At 39.8% G+C, this 22,700-nt stretch overlaps 1 protein-coding gene across 1 annotated transcript in view; it reads left to right on the forward strand.

The window, feature by feature from the left end:
* The window catches only part of bmpr1bb (bone morphogenetic protein receptor, type IBb), a 57,129-nt gene that overhangs the window by 18,560 nt on the left and 15,869 nt on the right, over positions 1-22,700 (forward strand). The window contains exon 6 of the mRNA XM_085413895.1: positions 21,100-21,428. Coding sequence (XP_085270021.1) covers positions 21,341-21,428 — 88 coding nt within the window. The 5' untranslated portion in view covers positions 21,100-21,340. The remainder of the gene's footprint in view (positions 1-21,099; positions 21,429-22,700) is intronic.

Consider the following 22,700-nt stretch of genomic DNA (forward strand, 5'->3'; position numbering starts at 1 on the left):
CTTGAAATGCTCCCAAAAATGGCACTACAGCATGTAAAAATATAAAGTAAGCTCTGGCGGACTGGGTTCTATGGTAGGTTTTAAAGGGTTAATGTCAGTAGATGTGTGTAGTTCAACATTTTGGAAAGACACTTGCTGTGTGTGTGACGGCCTAAAATATGCACAGTGTGTAAGGGATGAACTCATCCCTCTGTGCAGTAGTCACAGATGGGAATGGGGTAATTGAGTGTGTAGACTGACGGTCACTTTAGCGTTTTATTCTTACTTTAAAGGTTAGACATTTTTATAGGAGGAAGCTATGGGTATTGACTTTTGTTTTTGGAGCCAGCCTAAAGTGGACATTTTCAAAACTGCAGTTTTTGGCACTTGTGCAATGGCTTCATTTTACAACCTCAGAGGGTGATGTTTGCTCAGGATCTGACATTTTTTGTGTACTGTATTAAGTGCTGCCTGACCAGTTGTTATTGGTTGATTTTATGGATATTTTACAGGCAACATAGAACCCAACGTCCTAGTTGATTTCCACGAGTGTCAGTCACTCTGTCAATCATCTGTTTTAGTTATTCATAGAACCCTGCAAAGTGAGCCTCGTCCACTGTGGGGTCAAACAGTGTGAGCCAGCTTTCCTCTGTTTCCTTTTTTCCTCTCCCTGCATGGACACACATGGTGATGGCAATCACACACACACACACACACACACACACACACACACACACACACACACACACACACACACACACACACACACACACAGTTATCTTGAGATTTTGTGAAAACGAATATTTTGAAGAAGTTTTCTTGTTTTGTGTAAAATAGAGAAGCAGAAGGCTGATGTAGTTGCCTGTCTGGACAATTCAAGAAGCTTTGCAAGGGAAAACTTAACACTTCACGATTGTGCATAATTGAAATCAAGGTCTGAAGGGAGGGATTTGTCTGTAATCTTGTATTGATCCTTCCTAGACAGCTTGTCTGGTGGACTGACAATCTGCTGTACCTATGGGCACTTAGCCACACAGGCTGCATGCCTTGCCACATCTAACTATAGCAGCAAGTACAAGCTGAGCCCAATTTGTGGTAGATTTAATGGCTCATAGTGGAGTCATTATGTTAGGGCGAAAAAAGGCAAACTTGCGTAGTTTGTTTTCCAGTTTAAATGTCTGTCCCAGAAGTCTTTTCATTATTAGTTGTCGTATGTGCTTTTAATTCTTCATTCCTCCTGACTAACACACTGTGTTCATCTATCCTAATTAAGCTAAAGTGCACTAGAGGGAGTCCGCTCCACTCAAAAAAGTTGCCAGCCAAAGTTCAGGCTTGGAGGAGTCTTAAACCCTGTGCATGTTAGTGAACGAGCAAACAGATAGAATTTGTTGTGTATGATTATTTCTCATTACACAGGAATAATAAAGAGCATTTTTTTTAACTCAGCCAAAATCATAAAAATAAAAAAGCTCCAGTTTTATTATGTCAAAATACTTTGTTTAATAATAAAATGTTTTTGTCTTGCAAACAAGCCTGCAGGGCTCAACTATACTCATGTAATTACCAAATATGAGATTATTATCATGCTATTTTTGTTAATATTGTAGTATTTTGATGTAGTAATGTGAAATTAAACCAGTGCCCTGGTTTAACTCCTGCAGCGACCGTGTCTCCTCTCATATTTTTTTCATATTTGAGCTGTTAATTATCAAATGAACTATGTGCATTTGGAGGAAAAACAAGGGACTGACTGCAGAAATGTATATCCTGTTTATACACCACAATAGCTTGTCAGTGTAGGGACCCTTAACCCTGCTCTGTTTAAACATCATCTGTTAAAAAACCCCAAAACAAAACACAAAAACAAAACTTTTTTGCCTGTGGGTATGTGAAAATTTTTTTACCTTTCTAAGACACAAATACTCTGACAGAGCATCGAATAGTCTGACAAATCCCTTCCGCTCTTGTGTAGTAAAGAGATGCAGCTACGAAGGGAGCAGTGTTCAGGTGTGCTTTCAAGAGCTGCTGTCAACACTTCATTGAGAAAATGTCAAAGAGCTTGGAAATATCTATGAATAAGAATTTTAATGAGTCGGATAGAAATCTTTGTTTGAAATTTCTCAGACATTAATGCTGTACGTACACTTCTGGGGAATGAAAGGAATTAAAGTGTCATTGGCAGTAGATCAACTTCAAATGCGCAGAAATGCTGCTAATGATCCACATCTTGCTCTTAGGTCATGATTCTGTCCAAGAAGAACTGATAACAACCATCATTAATAGGAAACAATGATAACTGGTTCACTGAAAGGTCCAGGAGTTTTGTGTAACAGTGTTATAAACTAGCGTCTTGCTGTCGCTCTGATTGGATAAAAATATTCTTTAGTTATTAATCCAATCTTACTCATATTATTTTACAACATATTTTGCATAATTTGTTTTTAAACATTTCTGTGAGACACCTAACTTCATAATTGTACATTATTTAATGCACCCCTCTGTTAATAGGAGCAGCCAGACCACTGTAGATGATAATAGCAGGCATGGCTAAATTGGTAGCTACAGTCTGTCTGATGCGTCTGTCTTTGGGACACTAGTTACTCAAACCCCCCTGATCGGTCAGTTGGAAGAACCCAAGCAGTGGCCTTGGTGACCAACTGGGTGCACCACTGCTTTACAGGATAAGTGTGTGAAGTGGGGGTGAAAGATGTTATATACAGTGAAGTGTGCGAGCATAAAAATACCAGGCGGAGAAATTGCTGATGATAGATTGAAAATGTTAGAAAAATATCCATGCCATCAGTTGACATAAGAAGAGAAGGTAGACAGAAAGAGAGAGAGTGACAGGGACAATGGCTGGAGTGTGACTGAACAGCCAGTCGAACCGTGTGGTTGCATTCTCGCTTTGTTCCATGAAATCACAGTTGTGGCAGATGCAGGATAGACTGGGAGCAGCTGTTTTGCTCTCTGTTCTCCAGTTACAGACGCTGGCACTGCCTGCACTCTGGGGATGGGCAGAGGGGCACATTGTCGAGTCTTAATAGTGTTTGTTCTCTGAGGGTGGGCACAAAGAGTCCTCAGACCAGTACTCCATCAGTATTCTTGGCAAGAGAGAGATGTGGCCGAAGGTGTCAAACAGATTGGGACTGGTGACAAGACATAACATGCAGCTGGTCCCACTCTCATAGGACCCATGGCGCCATTAATTACTATGACTGGGGAGGCTACAGTGAACTCAAAATATTATTGGAATATGCACTTTTATTGTTGCTGTCAGTGGAAGTTAGATCAGATAAGAAGTGGGTATAAATTACATGACAAACATGGGGAAAGTGTAGAAATTTGTCACAGTTAACTAATTCAGACATACTGAGACAGTAACCTTTATTCCAGTAAAGAGTGACAAATGCACTATAACAAGGGCTTGTTTCCTTGGACAGGGAAATAAAAAATAAAAGCACTAATGAGGTATGAAAAGTGTACCCAGCTGCCTGACTCAGTTTTGAGAACCAAGCCAACAGCAGTGTCAGTGTTTACATTGTAAGGAGATTTTCTTGTTCTGTAGGATTCGCTTGTTTGTGTGCTGTCATTTTAATAGGATTTGGCATCTAGAAGCTCAGTTAACTGTATGTATGTATTACTTTGAACAGATGCCTCCCACATTTGTCATCTTGTTCTCAGTAGCAGGGGCATGTGGTGGTTTTGTTGCCCCTGTAGTCTCCTCTGGTGCCCCCATCAAAGCCACTGCATGAGAGTACTGTTAACAACAACAATCTAGCAACAGTAGATTCATTGGCACTTGAGTATTTTACTGTACCAAAGTACAGGCTCAGTGTATTTCTACTTTAAATATATACTTTAAATATATATACGACTACTTTCAATGATATAGGGAAAAGCAGACAATTAAATGACCCCTTTATGAAAATATTTGGTGAAAGTGGGAAGGAAAAACTCCCTTTTAAAAGGAAGAAACATCCAGCAGAACCAGACAAAGGGAGGAAAACAGCACTATTATATTTAAATTCTTGAGCAGCCACTTTTCATGTAATAAACCTGTCCAATGACATAAGGCAGCCCTCAAGTGCATAAATCACACCCAATGTGTTGTAGGACACTGATTTTCTCTCTGATTAAATATTCCAATGACCTGTGGAACAAAAAAACACCCCAAAGCTCCCAAATCCCAGGAAACACCCCTGCAAAGAGAACTAATAGCTATATTTTTAAGTGTATTCAAATACATTAGATGTAGCTGTATAATTTTTTTGCTCGAAACCTAATAAAAACACCATGTACTGAATTCACAACAGTAATAATACGGTCTGTGGGCAACTCAAGCATTGGGTGATTTGGCCTTGAAATTTTCTTCACACTCTCCACATCTTAATGGTGCCATTTGACATTGCATATACCTTTATGTGTGTAATAGTTTCCCAAGCTTGATGTATCACAATAACCAAAACCAGGTGTATGAATACCTTGTGAAAAATATGGAAAGCAGAAGGTTTTAAAGTGGAACAGTCTAATAAGAAGCTTCTGCCAACAACTTTCCAGTCTTCACAGCCAACACCAAGAGTCAAGAGAGTAGAAAACAACCAGATACAATCATTTGAAGAAATCAACACTTTTCCATGAAGTCAGAGTGGATTTTACTAGTGTGTTCTGACTGCAGACACTTTCTGCTTCTGCAAGAGAAAACGTAGGCCTCATCTTATGGTCCTGTTCACAAGTAAAAAATAGATATTTGGCAGAAACTGCTGCTATATGCCCCCTAAATGCTTTTTAACAATACAAATCAATGTAACCCCATTTGTTAATTTAACCCCCCCCCCCCAAAAATGCAACTATTTAACCCATGTTAAACGGACAATACATCATACGAACAATTTCATCGGCCCATTGAAACCCAGACACAAAAGGGAAAATACTATTGAATGGTCCAGAGACAAGCACAGTTACTTTCATTTCATTTAAATGATAATGAAGAATCCACAATTACAAATATAGTCTAACATGCAAAGATAAAAAAATATACGCGAATATATGAAATTGTGGCCTACTGACTAATCCATCACCATCCTTGGATCTCTGTGCACTGACAGTAGGAGGATCTAGTTTTTCATTTGTATCTAATGCCTTTGCATTTCTCTGACGTTTATTAAGAAACATGTAAACATTATTACTGGATTTTTTACAGCATCCTATCCTCTCTGGAAATGCCGTTATACATCAGCCAGACTGACTTACTAGTTGGTCTTTGCAATCATTATATATCATATCACAAAAAGTTATGTTTGTACCTAATATCAGGAGTTGTTTAGACTCTTTTTTAGTTGTTTTTTTTTCCTTCATTATTTTATATGGCTCAGTTGCCAGTGTGCAGCAATTATGGATTTTGTTGCCCAGAACTCATAAAAGTCAACATTAAAGCCAAGAAGTATCAAAGGACATAAGAACAGAGCTGCACATTATCATACTCCATTCCCAGCGACGTCTTTTTTAAAGTATCTCTTACTCCTGGAATGATGTGAAATACAGGCTCATATCTTAAAATAAGAGCCCAATTTAGACACGTAGTCTATACACTGCAATTTTAGTAGTAAAAACTATGTCTGTGGTTGCATATGATGATGCTCTGTCATGGCTGGGGCCGCCTGGTGTAGTCTTCCTCCTTGTCAGCACTGTGGGGATGGTGCCCTCTGTGATGTGCACTTACAGTAAGTGAAGGAGTGATGTTTCAAAGATGGGTAGCATTTCCAGTATATATCGACTGATGCGAGACGCGCTGGATGACACTGCATTCAGATACATTAGTGGTTGAGGGAAGCTTGACGGGCTATCGCAGGGAAAGAGAGGTTTGAGAAGTGAGGAAGGCAGCTGTTAAGACATCACCTAGCTTATAGTTGGACACAGAGACATCGATCGCAGGCCCCGCGCTCTCGAGGCTACTTCCTGTGTTTTCATTGTGCTATCATTGGAAGAGAGCAAACAACACTGTCAGGGGGAAAGGGTACTGATAGCTCCGGATCTAATGCACTCAGACCTCAAGGGAGAAAGATTTACATGGAATACAATGCCCAGTAATTTACTGCACGTCTGGACGCCACAAAATAAGCTATTGCTGATGGAGATATATATATATATATATATATATATATATATATATATATATATATATATATATATATATATATATATATATATATATATATATATATATATATATATATATATATATATTTAAGCGTTTCTCATAATTTCTTTAACTAGTTTTCAGAAAAGTTCTCCATGCTTCTTGAAAAATCAAGCCACCGCTAGTCAGGTTCTTTCCATGATTGATCAAAACCTGGCACTTTTTTTGTTTATAATTCTGTAAATTTTGATAAAGTCTCCAACACCTCTGGTTGAAATGCAGCCGAACACCTAGCTGCCACCGTGTTTTACAGATGGCTGTAGATAGTCACTGTTGTACTTCTCTCCTGACTCCCTCCATAAATTAGATGACACACTGGTGAAATATGCAAAGTATCTTTTTAGGAATCACCTTGATGCTGTAAAATATTATTTTATGCCTGTCAAACTGTCATTTATGACATTTTTCATAGCTTCAACAAAAAAATGAAGCAAAAATAAAAATAACCAACAACAAAAGCTTCTACCCTTGTCCCTCCTTTAATATTTTGGAGATGCAACTACAATGAAAATGCTTAAGTACAATTTTATGACAACTTCTTTTGGGCTTACCAATCTGTTTTCAGTTTCTTCTGAAAGCTGATTTTGCATTTGCACTCCATTTTGTTTGCATTTTGAAGTTGTTGGAATTTTTATAGCTGCGATTCCCCGGCATTCTTAGAAAGTAATATTAAAGTGTGCATTATCAAGTATGGCTTTATTGTTAGGGTTTTTAGTGAAAAATAAAATAATAAATCCCATTGATTGTTAAATAATTGCAGAAGGAGAGGGTTCTTTATGATAATATATCAAATTGTTTGAGACGTACAACTGAGTTATGGCTTCATAATGTCACACAGATGTTAGATATTCAAAGAAACTAGTGAGTCTCTGATGTGGCTCTCTCTCACAGACGGTCCATCATGAACATCTCACATGTCTTTTATTACTCCCACACTGAGGATATGAATATTTCTCTGTGTATTAGACTTATAGTGTACTGCATATTTGTCTAAAAACAAATGGGATGCCTAAAATTATAAATATGCTACATTTTTTTTGTGAAATTACACTATGTGTGTGTGTGTATATATATATATATATATATATATATATATATATATATATATATATACGTGTGTGTGTGTGTGTGTGTGTGTGTGTGTGTGTGTGTGTAAAATAAAATGATTCAGTGTGTTTTGTTTTTTTTCATTTTCATCTAAAGCTGCTGAAATCTGTTTTTCATAAGACAAAAAACAGGTGTCCATATTTTCCACCATGTGTAGGGACTGACAGATTTGAGGGAACGCAGACTATGAAGAAGAGTATTATAAAGCAAATTACCTTTCCCACTGAAATAAGTCTTTCAGTGGCGCCTCAATCTAAGCTGATGGACTGTTTCTTCTAATTAAGGCCAAAGTTGTCTGATTGATAAATGAACTGTGGGTCAACCAGGCAACCAGAGACAGGATTTTGCTGCCAAGACTGCAAAGCCCCTGGGTTTCCCATCAGCCACAGGAGCAGATGGTTTAACACTCACTCAAAACTTCCTGGAGGAAAACAGGAATGTCTCATCTGCTTTTGTTAGAGCACGGGGATTATTATGGGCAGCCCCTTGAGTGCAAGGAGGCGAAGCCAGTGACATTAGAATAAATAAATGGAAAAGTGTGTTTTGTGGTTGTTGTATTGGACACTATAATTTGTTGTTGTTCGCCAAGTGGATAAGGATTTGATTTTGGAGTCAAATTAAACTTCATACTTGACCTTCAGTGACTTCAAATTTAACCCCTGAATGCTGACATATTTACATGTGTTTGTAATTGGATTGCATGGCTGCAGAATTTGCATATTGGATTGTTTTGGGGGGTTTTTGTGCTCCCTAACTATGTCACAAACAGCAGGGATTACCTATGGCTTTACTATTTTATGATAACAGAGTAAAATTGAGACTTTGTTGATGGAGTTTGGTAATTAAGGAAATTTAATATGTTGATGTGTAAATAAATGGGAAAAATTGGCATGGCATATTTTACCAGCAGTTTAGTCTGACAGACAAGAATAAATGATGTAACTCAGTACTATCTTCTAAATTCTGACTTATCAAAAAAAATGTTGTAGGTTTGTAAGTTTAGTAAGAGCCATATCAAAAATACCTTTGATCTTGAAGTGTGTTTTAGCACGCTAAAACTCCAGTGCACCACCCGTAACTTTACTGCTCTTTTAGGCATTACCAAACTGCCTCTGATGGAAAAAAAATCTACTTTAGCAAAAGGTCAGTGTCCTTGATTTGCTCCAGCATGGAAGTGAGAATTTTACTGAGTAAGTCCAGCTGTGAGATTCACACATTTCAGCTACTGTGTGTCCTTGTCTGGTCAGAAAACGTACACCTTTTTCCATTTACTCATTTAGTTAATTTAATTAGGCAGCCATGTGCTCAGGGAGGAATCACGGTAACTGAATCTTTTCATCTCTTCTTCCATTCAGTGTCTTTGCTATGTTAGTGAACGGATAGCCTCTCAGTCTTATATTTGCTGATTTCGTGCTTATTTGATGTTAGAGAATCGAAATGTTTTAAAGAGTTAAGAGTTTGTTTGTTTGTCTTTTAAATAAAAGGACTTTTTTTTTTTAAAAAGGACTTTTAAAGCCTCACCTTAATTTGCAATGACAAAGAAGCTACTAAGTTAAGCACAAATTTAATATTAAAAGTTGCTAGTGACCGTGCACGTTAAACTTCTGTGGTGAATACTTTATCACTGTAGCCTTCACACCACTCACAAACACACAAAAGAGCTTTCAGCACCGCAGTCGAGGGAGGGGTGTGGCCGCACATGGAAAATATGTGCTGAAGACTCCCTCCCTCTCTCTCCCTCCTGCTCTCACCCCGCAGCCCGTCTCAATCACACTCCAACAACACAGAGCAGGTAGTTTGAGCAGAGGCAGCGGGCCGGCTCCTTCTGTTAATTCCCTCTGATTTATATAAAGCTGTAAAACGAAAATTTGTCCAGACACCATTAATCACAAAGGCTCAGAGCGTCTAGGCGTAGTGAAGAGATTCTTTCTGGGGGCATCTACGGGCAGTTAATTTGCCATTTAAACCCCACCTGTCTGTGTCAACTAGTCCGTAGAGAGGTGCATGAATGAAGCCCAATAACTGTTCCAAGGGTTGGGCTGTATCCTTTCCTTCTTGCGTTACCGCAGCCAGGGGCAGGGACCACGTAAAAGGGGATTCAGTGGGCAAATAAATAACACAGGCTTGTTGTTTGTCTAAATAGGCTGTCAGCACAGGGGCCAATTGTTCTGAAAATTTCTTGTGCAGTCTTTGTATTAAGACTGTTGCTTAAAAAAAAAAAGAAAAGAAAGAAAAAAATATTTAAGGTTCAAAAAATAGAGAGGAAAAACATCAATATTATAATAATTTAATAATTTAGACAATTCTTCCAACTGTGTTATGTTTTCTTAAATAAATCTGTGTTATCCTGACAGCTTTGTTTGCTCTGAATTACAGCAGACCGTATCCTCTGGCAGCTGAAAATGGAACAAGATTAAAGACATTTGTTTGTTTACCAACTAAAATGTTAATTGGCTTTTGTTTTATTTCACAGTGTGGTAGTTTGGGCTCACACTTTCCACTTCTTATTATTCTTGACAGATTTGACACATTATATGTTGCCCGAGCTGGTCTCTCTATTAAATGTCCCCCTGCTGCTTAGGAATGACATTCAGTGGGCACACACTCTATTAGAGCTCGTTAAAGAGCACGCGATATGGGAAACATTACATATTCACAGCATCACAGTCTTGGGTGAACCTTAAAGGAAGCAGGTGCTTTGGTTGACTCGTTTCACCTTGCCCTTTGCTGCTTTTTAAAGTAAAACTGAAAGACAACTACTGTGTCTTTTCATCCTTTGTTTTCCCTACACAAATGGACATGTAGTTATGTTTCACGCTGGCTACATTTTCTTTTGGTTTTTTTTGAGGGGGGGGGGGGCTTTTCAGTTTCTTCGGCCCTATTTTGCAATATGTCTCTGCAGTGGCTGGAACAACTAATTGGAGTGAGAGACAGGTGGAGCCACTGTGTAACAATCAGTCCTATTAGTGGCAGAGCCTTAGCTCACACTAGGCAGTCTTTTTGTTTTTCCAGGGTGTACACTGAAAAGAGGGCATGAACTTTTGACGCTCTCGCCTACGGGGGCCCTAGAAGCTTGTAAGACTTCACTTACTGCGGTTAATATTAAAGTATCTATATTATAGGGCTAGTTGGTCAAAGCACCTCTTTGCACACATATAGGAAGGGAAACAGATTACACAGATGCCTCTGATACTCTGAAAAGATGATCTTCATTATAACTCCTTTGATGTTTCAGATTTGTGTGTGTGCAAATACAGACCTCAGGATTATACTTCTCTGCACTGATCAACACTTCCATGGCTGGATTTTTTTTCCTAAATTCATCATCACACATTTAAGTGTAATTACTTACCTATAGGTCTGGTTAGCTCTTGCCTCATTCTAAAATTTTGTCTCAGCTTGTGTGTGTGTGTGTGTGTGTGTGTGTGTGTGTGTGTGTGTGTGTGTGTGTGGGTGGTTTGTATGAGTACCAGTTCCATAGTGATGTGTCGGTAGGAGCCTGTCCAATGTGTGCAGGCATGTTGCAGTGTAATGGAAGCAGGCAGGTGTGAGGGTCACGGCCAGTTTGTGAGCCAGCGTCTTAACCCCTGCTGTCTGCTTTGTCTGACCGTCAGAGGAACCCCTTAATTAGACCCTTTAGTTAGTAACGTCCGCCCGATGCAGCCCAGCAGACATGCTGCAACAATCCTTTCATTAAATGCTCCTGGATGACTTGACAAGGAGAGATTTGGTTTCCCAGTTCCTGCTGCACAAAGGCCATGTTAAGGAAATTTCCTCTCATTTCTCAGTTTGAGAAATGAGAGCACTTTTTGTTCCCTTTACTGAAAAACGAGCATGTGTAAGCCTTAGTTTGTAGACTATTTATATTCATCTAGTTGCTAGGTAAAAAGACCCCCCCCCCCCCCCCCCCCCCCCCGTCCTTTTTGCAAAGGAAAATAGTTACAAAGCAATAAGATTCACAACATACCTTGGGTGATAGTGACATTATGTGCCTAACTGTTTATTAGTCTATTTCAAAGCTGTAAAATCTTGCTTTTTTTTCATGAGCCATTAATTATAGGTTTACACACTGCTGCATAGTGTTATTTCAGCAAACTGCTGCTTTTGGTCAGTGTATGTTTGCAATATGAGTTATGTAACTTGCCAAACTAAAGAGATCCAAGTGGCCAGAAAATGATTGGAAACAGAGCTGTGAGGGAATTAGCTAAAGTGTGGCTCAGTGGCAGCCAAGTTCGCTGACAAAGACAACAGGTCTCACTCTGTAGAGATCCAGGACCACAACCTGGTCCAGTGACCTTCAGAGGCAGACACAGAGAACGAGAGTGAGGCAAAGGATTTTATTCTGCTGTTCTTGGCCAGTCTGCGTTGTTGCCTTGGCCATGAAAAATCACCTTCCTAATGGCACCTTCAGAGCCAGATGGACATCTCGGAGTGTTGTGCAGCTGTTTGTGCCAGTGCTTGAAATCTGAGCCACAGGTGTGTTTCAGGTGCAGCTACCAGTTTGTCAACAGAAAGGACCTTGTGCTTTGTTGTAACTGTAGGCTGAGCTGGACTCCAGTGCTGGTGGTTATTTCTAAAGAGATTACGACATTGCTGAAGCTTTAATAAGGTTCTCACGAAGAAGCTACATACACAAAGAAAAGTATATATTTTAGTAGGAAATCTGATCATGCTGACATGCACTGCAGCTGTAGATTTTGAGTAGCAGATTGAGAATAAAGAAAAAAAAATCCCCTCACAGGTATATCAGTTAACATCTCAGAACAGGAGGATGTAGAGTTTGCATGTTAGTTGTGAAATGAACGGTATTAGATAAACTGGATTACAGAAATATATATATATATATATATATATATATATATATATATATATATATATACATACAGTGGGGCAAAAAAGTATTTAGTCAGCCACCGATTGTGCAAGTTCCCCCACTTAAAATGATGACAGAGGTCAGTAATTTGCACCAGAGGTACACTTCAACTGTGAGAGACAGAATGTGAAAAAAAAAATCCATGAATCCACATGGTAGGATTTGTGAAGAATTTATTCGTAAATTAGGGTGGAAAATAAGTATTTGGTCACCTCAAACAAGGAAAATCTCTGGCTCTCACAGACCTGTAACGTCTTCTGTAAGAAGCTTTTCTGTCCCCCACTCGTTACCTGTATGAATGGCACCTGTTTGAACTCATCATCTGTATAAAAGACACCTGTCCACAGCCTCAAACAGTCAGACTCCAAACTCCGCCATGGCCAAGACCAAAGAGCTTTCGAAGGACACCAGGAAAAGTATTGTAGACCTGCACCAGACTGGGAAGAGTGAATCTACAATAGGCAAGCAGCTTGGTGTGAAAAAATCAACTGTGTGAGCAATCATCAGAAAATGGAAGACATACAAGACCACTGATAATCTCCCTCGATCTGGGGCTCCACGCAAGATCTCATCCCGTGGGGTCAAAATGATCATGAGAACGGTGAGCAAAGATCCCAGAACCACACGGGGGGACCTGGTGAATGACCTGCAGAGAGCTGGGACCAAAGTAACAAAGGTCACCATCAGTAACACACTACAACGGCAGGGAATCAAATCCCGCAGTGCCAGACGTGTTCCGCTGCTGAAGCCAGTGCATGTCCAGGCCCGTCTGAAGTTTGCCAGAGAGCACATGGATGATACAGCAGAGGATTGGGAGAATGTCATGTGGTCAGATGAAACCAAAGTAGAACTTTTTGGTATAAACTCAACTCGTCGTGTTTGGAGGAAGACGAATACTGAGTTGCATCCCAAGAACACCATACCTACTGTGAAGCATGGGGGTGGAAACATCACGCTATGGGGCTGTTCTTCTGCCAAGGGGACAGGACGACTGATCCGTGTTAAGGACAGAATGAATGGGGCCATGTATCGTGAGATTTTGAGCCAAAACCTCCTTCCATCAGTGAGAACTTTGAAGATGAAACGAGGCTGGGTCTTCCAACATGACAATGATCCAAAACACACCGCCCGGGCAACAAAGGAGTGGCTCCGTAAGAAGCATTTGAAAGTCCTGGAGTGGCCTAGCCAGTCTCCAGACCTCAACCCCATAGAAAATCAGTGGCGGGAGTTGAAAGTCCGTGTTGCTCGGCGACAGCCCCAAAACATCACTGCTCTCGAGAAGATCTGCATGGAGGAATGGGCCAAAATACCAGCTACTGTGTGTGCAAACCTGGTAAAGACCTATAGTAAACGTTTGACCTCTGTTATTGCCAACAAAGGTTATGTTACAAAGTATTGAGTTGTATTTTTGTTATTGACCAAATACTTATTTTCCACCCTGATTTACGAATAAATTCTTTACAAATCCTACCATGTGGATTCATGGATTATTTTTTTTCACATTCTGTCTCTCACAGTTGAAGTGTACCTCTGGTGCAAATTACTGACCTCTGTCATCATTTTAGGTGGGGGAACTTGCACAATCGGTGGCTGACTAAATACTTTTTTGCCCCACTGTGTATATGTGTGTGTGTGTATATATATATATATATATATATATATATATATATATATATATATATATATATATATATATATATATATATATATATGAATGTTGCAATTATTAAATTAAAATTAATATATTTGCCATCTTGGGTGGCACAGTGGTTAGCACACTCACCTCACAGCAAGAAGATACTGGGCTCGAATCCAGATTCTTCCAGCTGACGCCTTCCTGTGTGGAGTTTGGAACTTGTGCCTACATGTGCTCTTTGACTTCCTGCTACAGCCCAGACTTTAAAACCAGACCTTAGTAAGCCAATGACGGACTGATGTGCTTCTTTGCCAGAAAGTTTAACAATCGCCAGTCTAAAAGCTTCCAAAATTAAACAACAATGTAGTGTAGTTATAGTTAGCTTTATCCTGAAGCTACTGCTTCATCCCATCATTTGACTCTTAATAAACAAATCATATTAATTATTGAATATTTCTGTTTTTATAGAAGATAATGTAGTCTAGTGGAGCGGGGTCAAAGACAGGCAGGCTGCCTTAGCATGCATTCTAAAAATACAAAGTCCATGAGGCCAAAGCAAAATACTTTCCAACAAAACTTTAACCAGACAGGAACAACTAAGGGGAGATTAACAGAAACACTGAGAAAGAACACAGGAGAGACACACTGAGGGTTAATCAGGGGAATAAGACAAGGTACAGGTAAAACCAATCAATTAGATGGAGGACAGAAAAGCAGCGCAAAGGTAAAACAGACAAAAGACTACTAAAAAAAAACAAGTAGTAACAGGAAAGCAGACACCAACTTAACAAAAAAAAAAATGCAAGCAGACACAATGTGGGCCAAACTAAAGAAATACAAAAATAAAATGCCCAAGCCTGAATGAAATCAAAACAGAATAATCCCTCTAACCAAATTCAGAAAACTAGAATAATCATAAAAACCAAAAGACAGCAAAATGTATTCCTAAACAAAACTAGGGCTCAAAAGTAACAAAATATGCAGATTAGCTAGGAAATCCAAAATAACCCCAAAAAAACCATGACCCTCAGTGGCTAAACATGTAATTGAATTAAAACCACAGCCAAAGAACAAAAACTGAATGTTGTCACAAAATAAGCTGCATGGCCATGATGAAAAGGGACAAGCATACAAATTAAAAAGAAAAAAAAGTTTAACTCTGCCTTGTATCAACAGTTCAAGCTGGGCTGGTGATGTAATGGTGAGGGCGGTATGTTGTCGGCACACCATCATTAAAATACAACAGTCCCTGAGTGTTGTTGCTGACCATGTCTATTATGACCACATTGTCTCTCATTATCTCTCATTATTATTAAATGTTTATTTACTTTAAATGAAAGAAACAAGGAAAGAACTTCAGATAGCCCTGATGTGTAGCATAATCAGAGGTGTAAATTAGAGCATGCTTGAAGAAATTTAGTGTGTAATGTTTAGTGCAAAATAAAAGGGCAACAAGAAAAGAACATTGTGTAAAAAAAAAAAAAAAGAAGAAGAAGAAAACAGGTGTCTGAGGGAAGAGAGCCACACAGGAGCTGAGCTCTGAGGGCTTTTATTGAGCTGGCACACTGGTCCCAAGTGCTGCTGGTGTCACTGGAAACGAGCCACACCAGCCCAATAAGGGCCGCAGATGAGACCTGCCACACAAACAGGGCTAAAGAAGCTAGAGTGGAGTGGGTATTCACCTTATTTATGTCATAAAAACAGGCAGAACTGGATTACATTTTAAGATTTTAATTTGATTACACAGGCAATTAAGCAAGTACTGGGTTTCGTAAGATCTCAGATTGTGGGAATTTGCATTTTACAATTGAAATATATGTAGGGGTATGACATTAAAAAATGTTTCCGTCATGATAAAATAACTTATTCACAATGCACTATAAAATGCAAATACAGCTTTACATGTCCTCTCTGCATTCATTTTACTTGACTAGCTGGAGGCAGTGTGCAGTGAAAAGTTTATGAGGTTCACAAACTTTTGACATTTATAGTCTGATGAAGAAAGTGCACGGTTGCGACAGACTTAATTATTACTTGCGAACCGTGCATTTAATGGTCGTCTTGATGCCGTAAATGCTAGTACGTGGATACGTGTTCCCAGAGAATTTCAGAGGAGTTTACAAGCATTGTTATTTTCCATCAGACAGGTCAGATCCCGAATCAAACATAATTGCATTACATATTCTATCACAAGCTTTTTAGTTTCAGTTTGAAACTTCAGATGAGCATTTAACAGCCAGCACGAACCCTCCAGCGTTTTGTCATTAACAACAATAATATTGGCTGAGAAAAGTGATTCAACAGAAGTGTGATCATGTTTCAGTGCTCTCCGTTGTCACGTCGTAGTGTCATGAAGAAAGAGACGGTGAGATGGACTGAGTGAGAGAATGAGACAGCATGACAGACAGAGGGAGGGGAAGGAGGGAGAATCTGGCTGTGACAGCCTTTTCACTCTTTATGAATGGAGTTTTTCTTCCCACTCAGCATTCTAAAAAGTATTCGTCAATCTCAGCGCAGTGATTTGGCCCTACTATTGTGGGAATCTTTAATATTCATGAAGATCTTTCTTTTACTTGAAGGTTGAGGCTTTGCTGGGGATATTCACATTCTCCCAATATAGTTACTGTATATATTTATATTCTGAATTATCCTTAGAGATTCAGTAGAGAAGGTGTCCTGTCTACACATGGGCATTGTTAAGTCTTAGCATTGTAGGCTGTAGCCTATTTGGAAATAAAAAAAAAAATCCAAAACAAATACATATAAAACAATAGAATGGAACATGGTCTTCGCATTATTTTAATGCCTCACGCAGGAGTAAAGTGACGGAGAGTTAAGGTGCAGATGAGACACCAAAAGAGTGACCAAGGTTCTGTTCTATTCAGTTTAGATTTAGTTATGCAGCACTAATCAAAAGCTGCCCCAAGGTGCTTTAGACCTCCTACAATATAGTATTCTGGAGAAAACCCCAACAATCAAATGAACCCCTATGAGCGAGCACTACGCAATGGTGGCAAGGAAAAAACATTTCTATGCTGATGACATTCAGTTGTATGTCTTTTAATCCTCACCAGCTGGATAGGCTGTTTAACCTTGATTTGTGCTTGGCCCTTCAGTTACCTTGACCTGAGCTTGAACAAAACTGAGGCCAAGATCATAGCGCCTCCCGATTTACATTCTGAAATCAGTCAGACTCTTACTGCTTTTTGTTCAGCTGCTAAATCCAGTGTTCAGAATCTTAATGCAATATTTGATTCCTTCCTCTTGCATGTAAAGTCTCTTTTTATCTCAGCTTCTTACCAAATGCACTGCTGCGCGCAGTGTTCAATCACATGCTCAGAATCTGCTGTTCCACCTACAAAACTGAAGACCAGGCGATAGAGCTTGTCAGTCTGGGCACCAAGGCTTTGAAAGAGTCTGCCACTAAAATTACATTTAGCTGACTCTGTGGAGTCTTTTGAAAACCAGTTAAAAACCTTTTTGTTTAACCAGGTACCTTCATTAATTTTTAATTAATTACATATCTTAACTTGTTTTTGTAATTTTTATGGCATTAAATTTTCTTATTTATTTTACACTTTTTTGCGTACATTACTTATCTATATTAAAATACACACAGGCAGGCACGCACACGCACACACACACCTACACACACACACACACTCAACATATTGAATGCTTGTTTGATGAAGACTGTCAGATTGATAGAGTTTGTGAGTATTGTTAAGTTGCTAATTCTCATCTTCACGTTTATATAAGACCACTAATTTCACTGTTGATTAGACAAAAGCTGTGATCTCAGCGATGTCACCTGGATCTCTGAAAACTAAAAGACAGAGCAGTAGTTCAGCTCCATTGTATCAAATGTGGTTAATAATCTTTTCTTATAACTCAATGAAGAAAGGAAGCTAATCTTTGTCCTGCTGGATGATGAAGATAGTGTCACGCTTTCCTGACTCTCGCACCCCGATTGGACCATTTGGTCTAGACAGCTGTGTTGTCACGGTAATAAAGTGCTTTCCAGGATTCGGTGACAGCCGTTTTAACGCTGAGCTGCTGAAAATCCTCCTAATTTCACAGAGCTGAGGGTCAGTTTGGCCCCAGCTGAAAAATCGTTCAAGACACGCATTCCATCTTCTGAGAGTAATTTCATCATCTGTGTTCTGCCATGGCTTTTTGTTTCACAGGTTAGCGGTGATTTTTCACAGTCATCTATCCCGTTCCTCTTGCTGTGTGATGAAATGCGTGCCCGCTTCTTTAAAGTCACTTTCTGAAACAAAAAACATGGCTCATTTTCATGGTGCATTGCAATGCTAGTGCGGGTATTAAAGTAGGGTCTCTGTTTCAAAAGAAAATGTTTACTTTATGAAATGGAGACAGATTATTACAAACAATGCAATAATTGATCTCTGACTGCTAGAGGGCAGAATGTGAAGCACATAAAATCTGCAAAACGAAGTGACAATAATCTCTGAGCTAATCTACTCTCCACACAAGCCCTCCAAGTAGCACAGCACCCAGTTTACTAAGCCAGAGCTATGGTAGAGCAGCACCAAAGAAGTTACTGTACCTAAAATGGCAAGTGAAAGGGGCTCATACAAGTATGTGGTTTATAGAAGAAACAAAAAACAAGAATTTTTTTATTTTATTCAGGTAAAAGCAGTAATTTGTTCTTTTCAAATAGCTTAGTGTAGTGCAGTTTCCCTCATGTCATTTTGCTATTTTACCCATGCTATTGTACTGCTATTTTACTGCTCCTTTTCATGCTTACTGGAATCATTTGGGATTTATTGGAACTGTCCTGAATTTTTTAAGTTACAGCATACAGCAATAAAGCAACAATATTGTCAGAAAAGAGCAGTGAGAAGAGGGTTTTTGCAATGCATCGATGAGCTCTAATCAGAACCAACAGGGAGAAGGAAAAATCTTTAGTCTGATGAAGAAATTTTGAGCAGACATAAAAATAAAATGAGGTTATAAAAAGATATGTCCCAGGATGGTCACCCAACCATTCTAATAAAAGTGTCTCACTGGGGACATGTGCATGCACGCTTTTTTGGCTATGTATTTTTTGGCCCATGAAAGCCCTTCTTCGGCTTTGTGACCTTTTGATAACTCTGCATAATATTGTGCACAGGAAAGTACATCTGAATCAGTGGGTGTCTTTTGACCTAAACCCACCCTGTGGTCAGAGCATATTTCATCGCAAACAAACTAGACAGTAATAGTTGTTGCACATTATATTTCACACTGTAAGCAATAGTCATTAAATGAGTTCTTCATTTATTTAGGTCTGCAGCTTCTTAAAGGTGCAAGGCTGCAAGGCCTGCAAGAGAACAATTTATTAAGGAAAGATCAAGCCAGTACAAGCTGAAATATTCAATCCGTGATATTGACCAAGGTGTAATTCATACATTTAGAACAAAAAAATGGTTAAGATCATCATAGATTTTATTTTCCTAGAAAGACAGAGCCACGTAGGGAATTCCCATTTATTTTGAATTGATGATTGATCCTACAGCTGACTATGAGACAAACAATTTCTCAAGCAGTATAAATCATCTCTAAATATGTGTGATAGCAGATGTGCTATCACACAGGAAAGGAAGAATTAATTTAACTGAAAATAGCTCTTGCAACCAGTCTGCCCCACTTTGAACCCCTTTGTTTGGTGGAGTGACGCCCACCTACGGAGCTGCTTACTCCACTGGGCCCCCCATCACTGGCCTTTGGGCCCAAGTAGGCTGTGTGAGAGTCCAGAGAGGCTCCACGCTGGGCATTTGATGGAGCGCAGTAGGGTGTGTAAGGTGCAATGACCCATTCACATTGCTCCCCACGCGTTCATGCTCCAGAATAGTCTGACTTATCACATGTAATACACAGAGATGCACAAATCAGGAGTGACAGCTTTAAGGCTGGAGCACTAAAAAGACGAAGAGGCTTCTGGGAGCCGATGTTCCCACCCAGTGAGACTTTCGGAGGGGACAGTTGTGGGTGGAGAAGCCTATTTGGCTGTTGTTGTTTTTGCCTTCTTTTAGCACCACATTTGCTTTTGTTTGTGTCCCCTTGAACCATTTGGAATGAATGAAACTCCACCCAGAAGACCCATACATACGGCATGTGATTGTGGAAATTCTTCCCTCTCGGAAATGTTTATGATTTCTATAGGCGCTCTTGTAGAGTTGACGCAATTTGGCACACGGCTTAGTCAATCCTCTTGACTTTTGCTGTGCAGTGTGTCCCTATTATTATTCATGTTTCTTCTGTTCGGTTGTAAGTTTGCAAGTGTGCTGGATTAGTGTGAAGTTGCAAAGTTGTGGCGGTGCCTGGAGGTGTGAGCTCTAATCGCCTCTAATCACCTGACGTGTGATGGGCTGATCCCTGCTGAAGCTCTTCGCGTGGTTGTGTTTTCACCCCTTTAACACACAGGCTCACTGGAGCAACTGAACAAGATTGAGCCTTCATCTGCACTTTAATACCATACTGTTAGTTACAGATTAATGCCTGCGCGATTTTTGCCATTCACACAACACCTGCGTCTGCAGCTGTAGCTCAGCACACTTTAGGTCAAGATGGGGTTGTGGAAAGGTCGGTTTCTTTTCCTTTTTCCCTCTGATGATTATTGTGGAATGCGTCGCCTTTCTTCTTCAACTATCAAACAAATGAAAGGTGCAGATGAAAGCCTTTTATTTTATAATCTTTCTTAAGATTTTCTAATTGTTAAGTGGGAGACTTAGATGCCATTAAATAACCTCTGCGGTGAGAAAGACGTAAATGTCATGTCTGGAGCACTGGTGCCGAGCCAAGATGGATAACCTGCAATAACCTATTTGTATTAACAACAAATGCAAATTTTCCTCTAGATTCTTGCTTTAGTTGTTCATACTCTCTCTGCCTTGCATGATTTGATATCAGTTTGCTTTACCATAGTATATATACACATGTCCTCTGTAAGTTTATAGTCTTGAGTTCACTCTGTAGCTTCTGTGTCTCTCTTGGCATGCTGTGTGTTTGCACCAGTTCATAATGGCTTCACTGCTACCTTTCACACCTCACGGAGCCTCATGCTTGCATCCATCGCCCCGGTTCACCCCCGAATGCCCCCTCTGCACTGCTGTCTTTTCTGGGTATGAGGGATGAGAAAATTTGCACCGTGTGCCTGTGTTGTAGCAGCACCTCGGGGATGTGTAGATATACTCAGCTGTTCCCTCTGCGGTGGACATCGAAAGGGCTGGACAAATAGCACAGTGAGAGAGCAACAAAGTAACACCCTCCTCCCTCTCTTTTGCTCCCCCCCTCTTTTCTCAGTGTCTGTCTCTCCCAGGCTGTCAGTGTGGAGTAGTGCTGGAGGCTGCAAGGCGACTGTGCTGTGGGAAGTTGCTGAGAGTGCTGAGGGGGAAGTCACTCACAGAGAAACACTTGTACAGAAAAAAGCACTGAGCCTCTTTCACCAGAAGGATATAAAGTGCACTCTCGCACCTCCTCCTTGTTGCGCGGGGTGTGTTCGCTGTGCCAGGACCTCAGGGGCTTGAGGAAAGTTAATGCTGGCATGATGGTGGTGTTGCTGCCTCAGGAGTGGGCCTGGCAGGCTGTTCTCCTGGTGACTGGACTAGCATCACTGAGGCCTGGGTCTGATGGTGAGTGTTTTGATGTTTCTGCTGTCCTGCTGTCTTTATGTTTTGATTAACCATTTGGCTTATATCATAGGCATGTTTTCTTCCTGTGTATGTTGAGACTAGACTGGTTATGCACTTCTTTTACTGGTTGAGTTAGAAGCAAGTTTTCACATGTTTTATAGGCGATATCATACGCTGACAGGTTGATCGTGCTAGCTGTGCACTAGTCGGTCTATTTTTTGCCCTGGGGTATTTATGATGAAAAGCTATTATGATCTCCACAGGGGCTGCCATGAAAACCGGTGTGCATTTATCTCCGCTGTCCTGTCCACCCCCCCACCCCCCCCAACCCTCATGTCCCCAAATCCCCGTTCATGTTTTGAATTGTTTGAAGATGGACAGCCAGTTGTCTTTTATTATGAATGCCAGCAATGTCACAGTGCCCCGTAAGGTTGTGACAAGCTGAACTCCCAGTTTCAAGAAAATGACGCTTGGTTGGAGTAGGTCAGTATGGGTATTACCATGTTTAGGTGGTTTTCAGTTTTTATTGCTATTTGCAGATATTATGACACATAAATCAACACTTAAATTATTTGTTTAAAATCTAAAAATTTCAAAATTAATCAATGAATTCTGCAATTTTTCATGTTGCATTTTCTTTTTCTTAAAACCTTTTACACCAACTATTACAGATAATTTAAAAAAAAAAAGTTAGTCCTAATATTAAAAAACAGAAACATTAAAAAAATCATTAGTTGCACCTTGACTTTCATACTTCGTAACAACAGAGTTTGGTGTCAAGCTATAAAACCAGCATCTGCTTGCACACAGTAACATGCAGTGTTTATAAATTCTGCCATAAAGAGATGGTCTGGAAAATTTCAGCATGACTCTTAGCTGTGAGTGGATTTCCCTTAAGTGATAGATGGCATGCCACTTCTCTCATTTGTTCACCCAGTGCTGTGTTGGCCTCATCTTGCTCTCCGTTAGTTAAATTGTTTTCTTAGTATAGGATAGGGGCTCATTGGAAAACGGAAGGCTTCAGAAAAAAAGTTGCTCTTGCTGATGAATCCTTTTTAGTGAATTAGCCCAACTCAGATCTAAACTATGCGGGTTACTGGAGCAAAACTCATCAAAAATGCCTCCGAAGAGCAACATTGATTTTCACTCTTCCAAAACTGCAGCGTTAACTAACTGGAGGCAAAGTGTCTGCTTATTCCTGTCAGCACAGACTGATAAATACTTCCCGAAATGAAGCTGAAGAGCTTCTTGGAAAAGTTTTATACTAAGGTT

This window comes from Rhamphochromis longiceps, linkage group LG7 (genome assembly GCF_057381845.1).
Source record: "Rhamphochromis longiceps isolate RC_006_pf linkage group LG7, R_longiceps_female_GT1.1, whole genome shotgun sequence".
NCBI lineage: Eukaryota > Metazoa > Chordata > Actinopteri > Cichliformes > Cichlidae > Rhamphochromis > Rhamphochromis longiceps.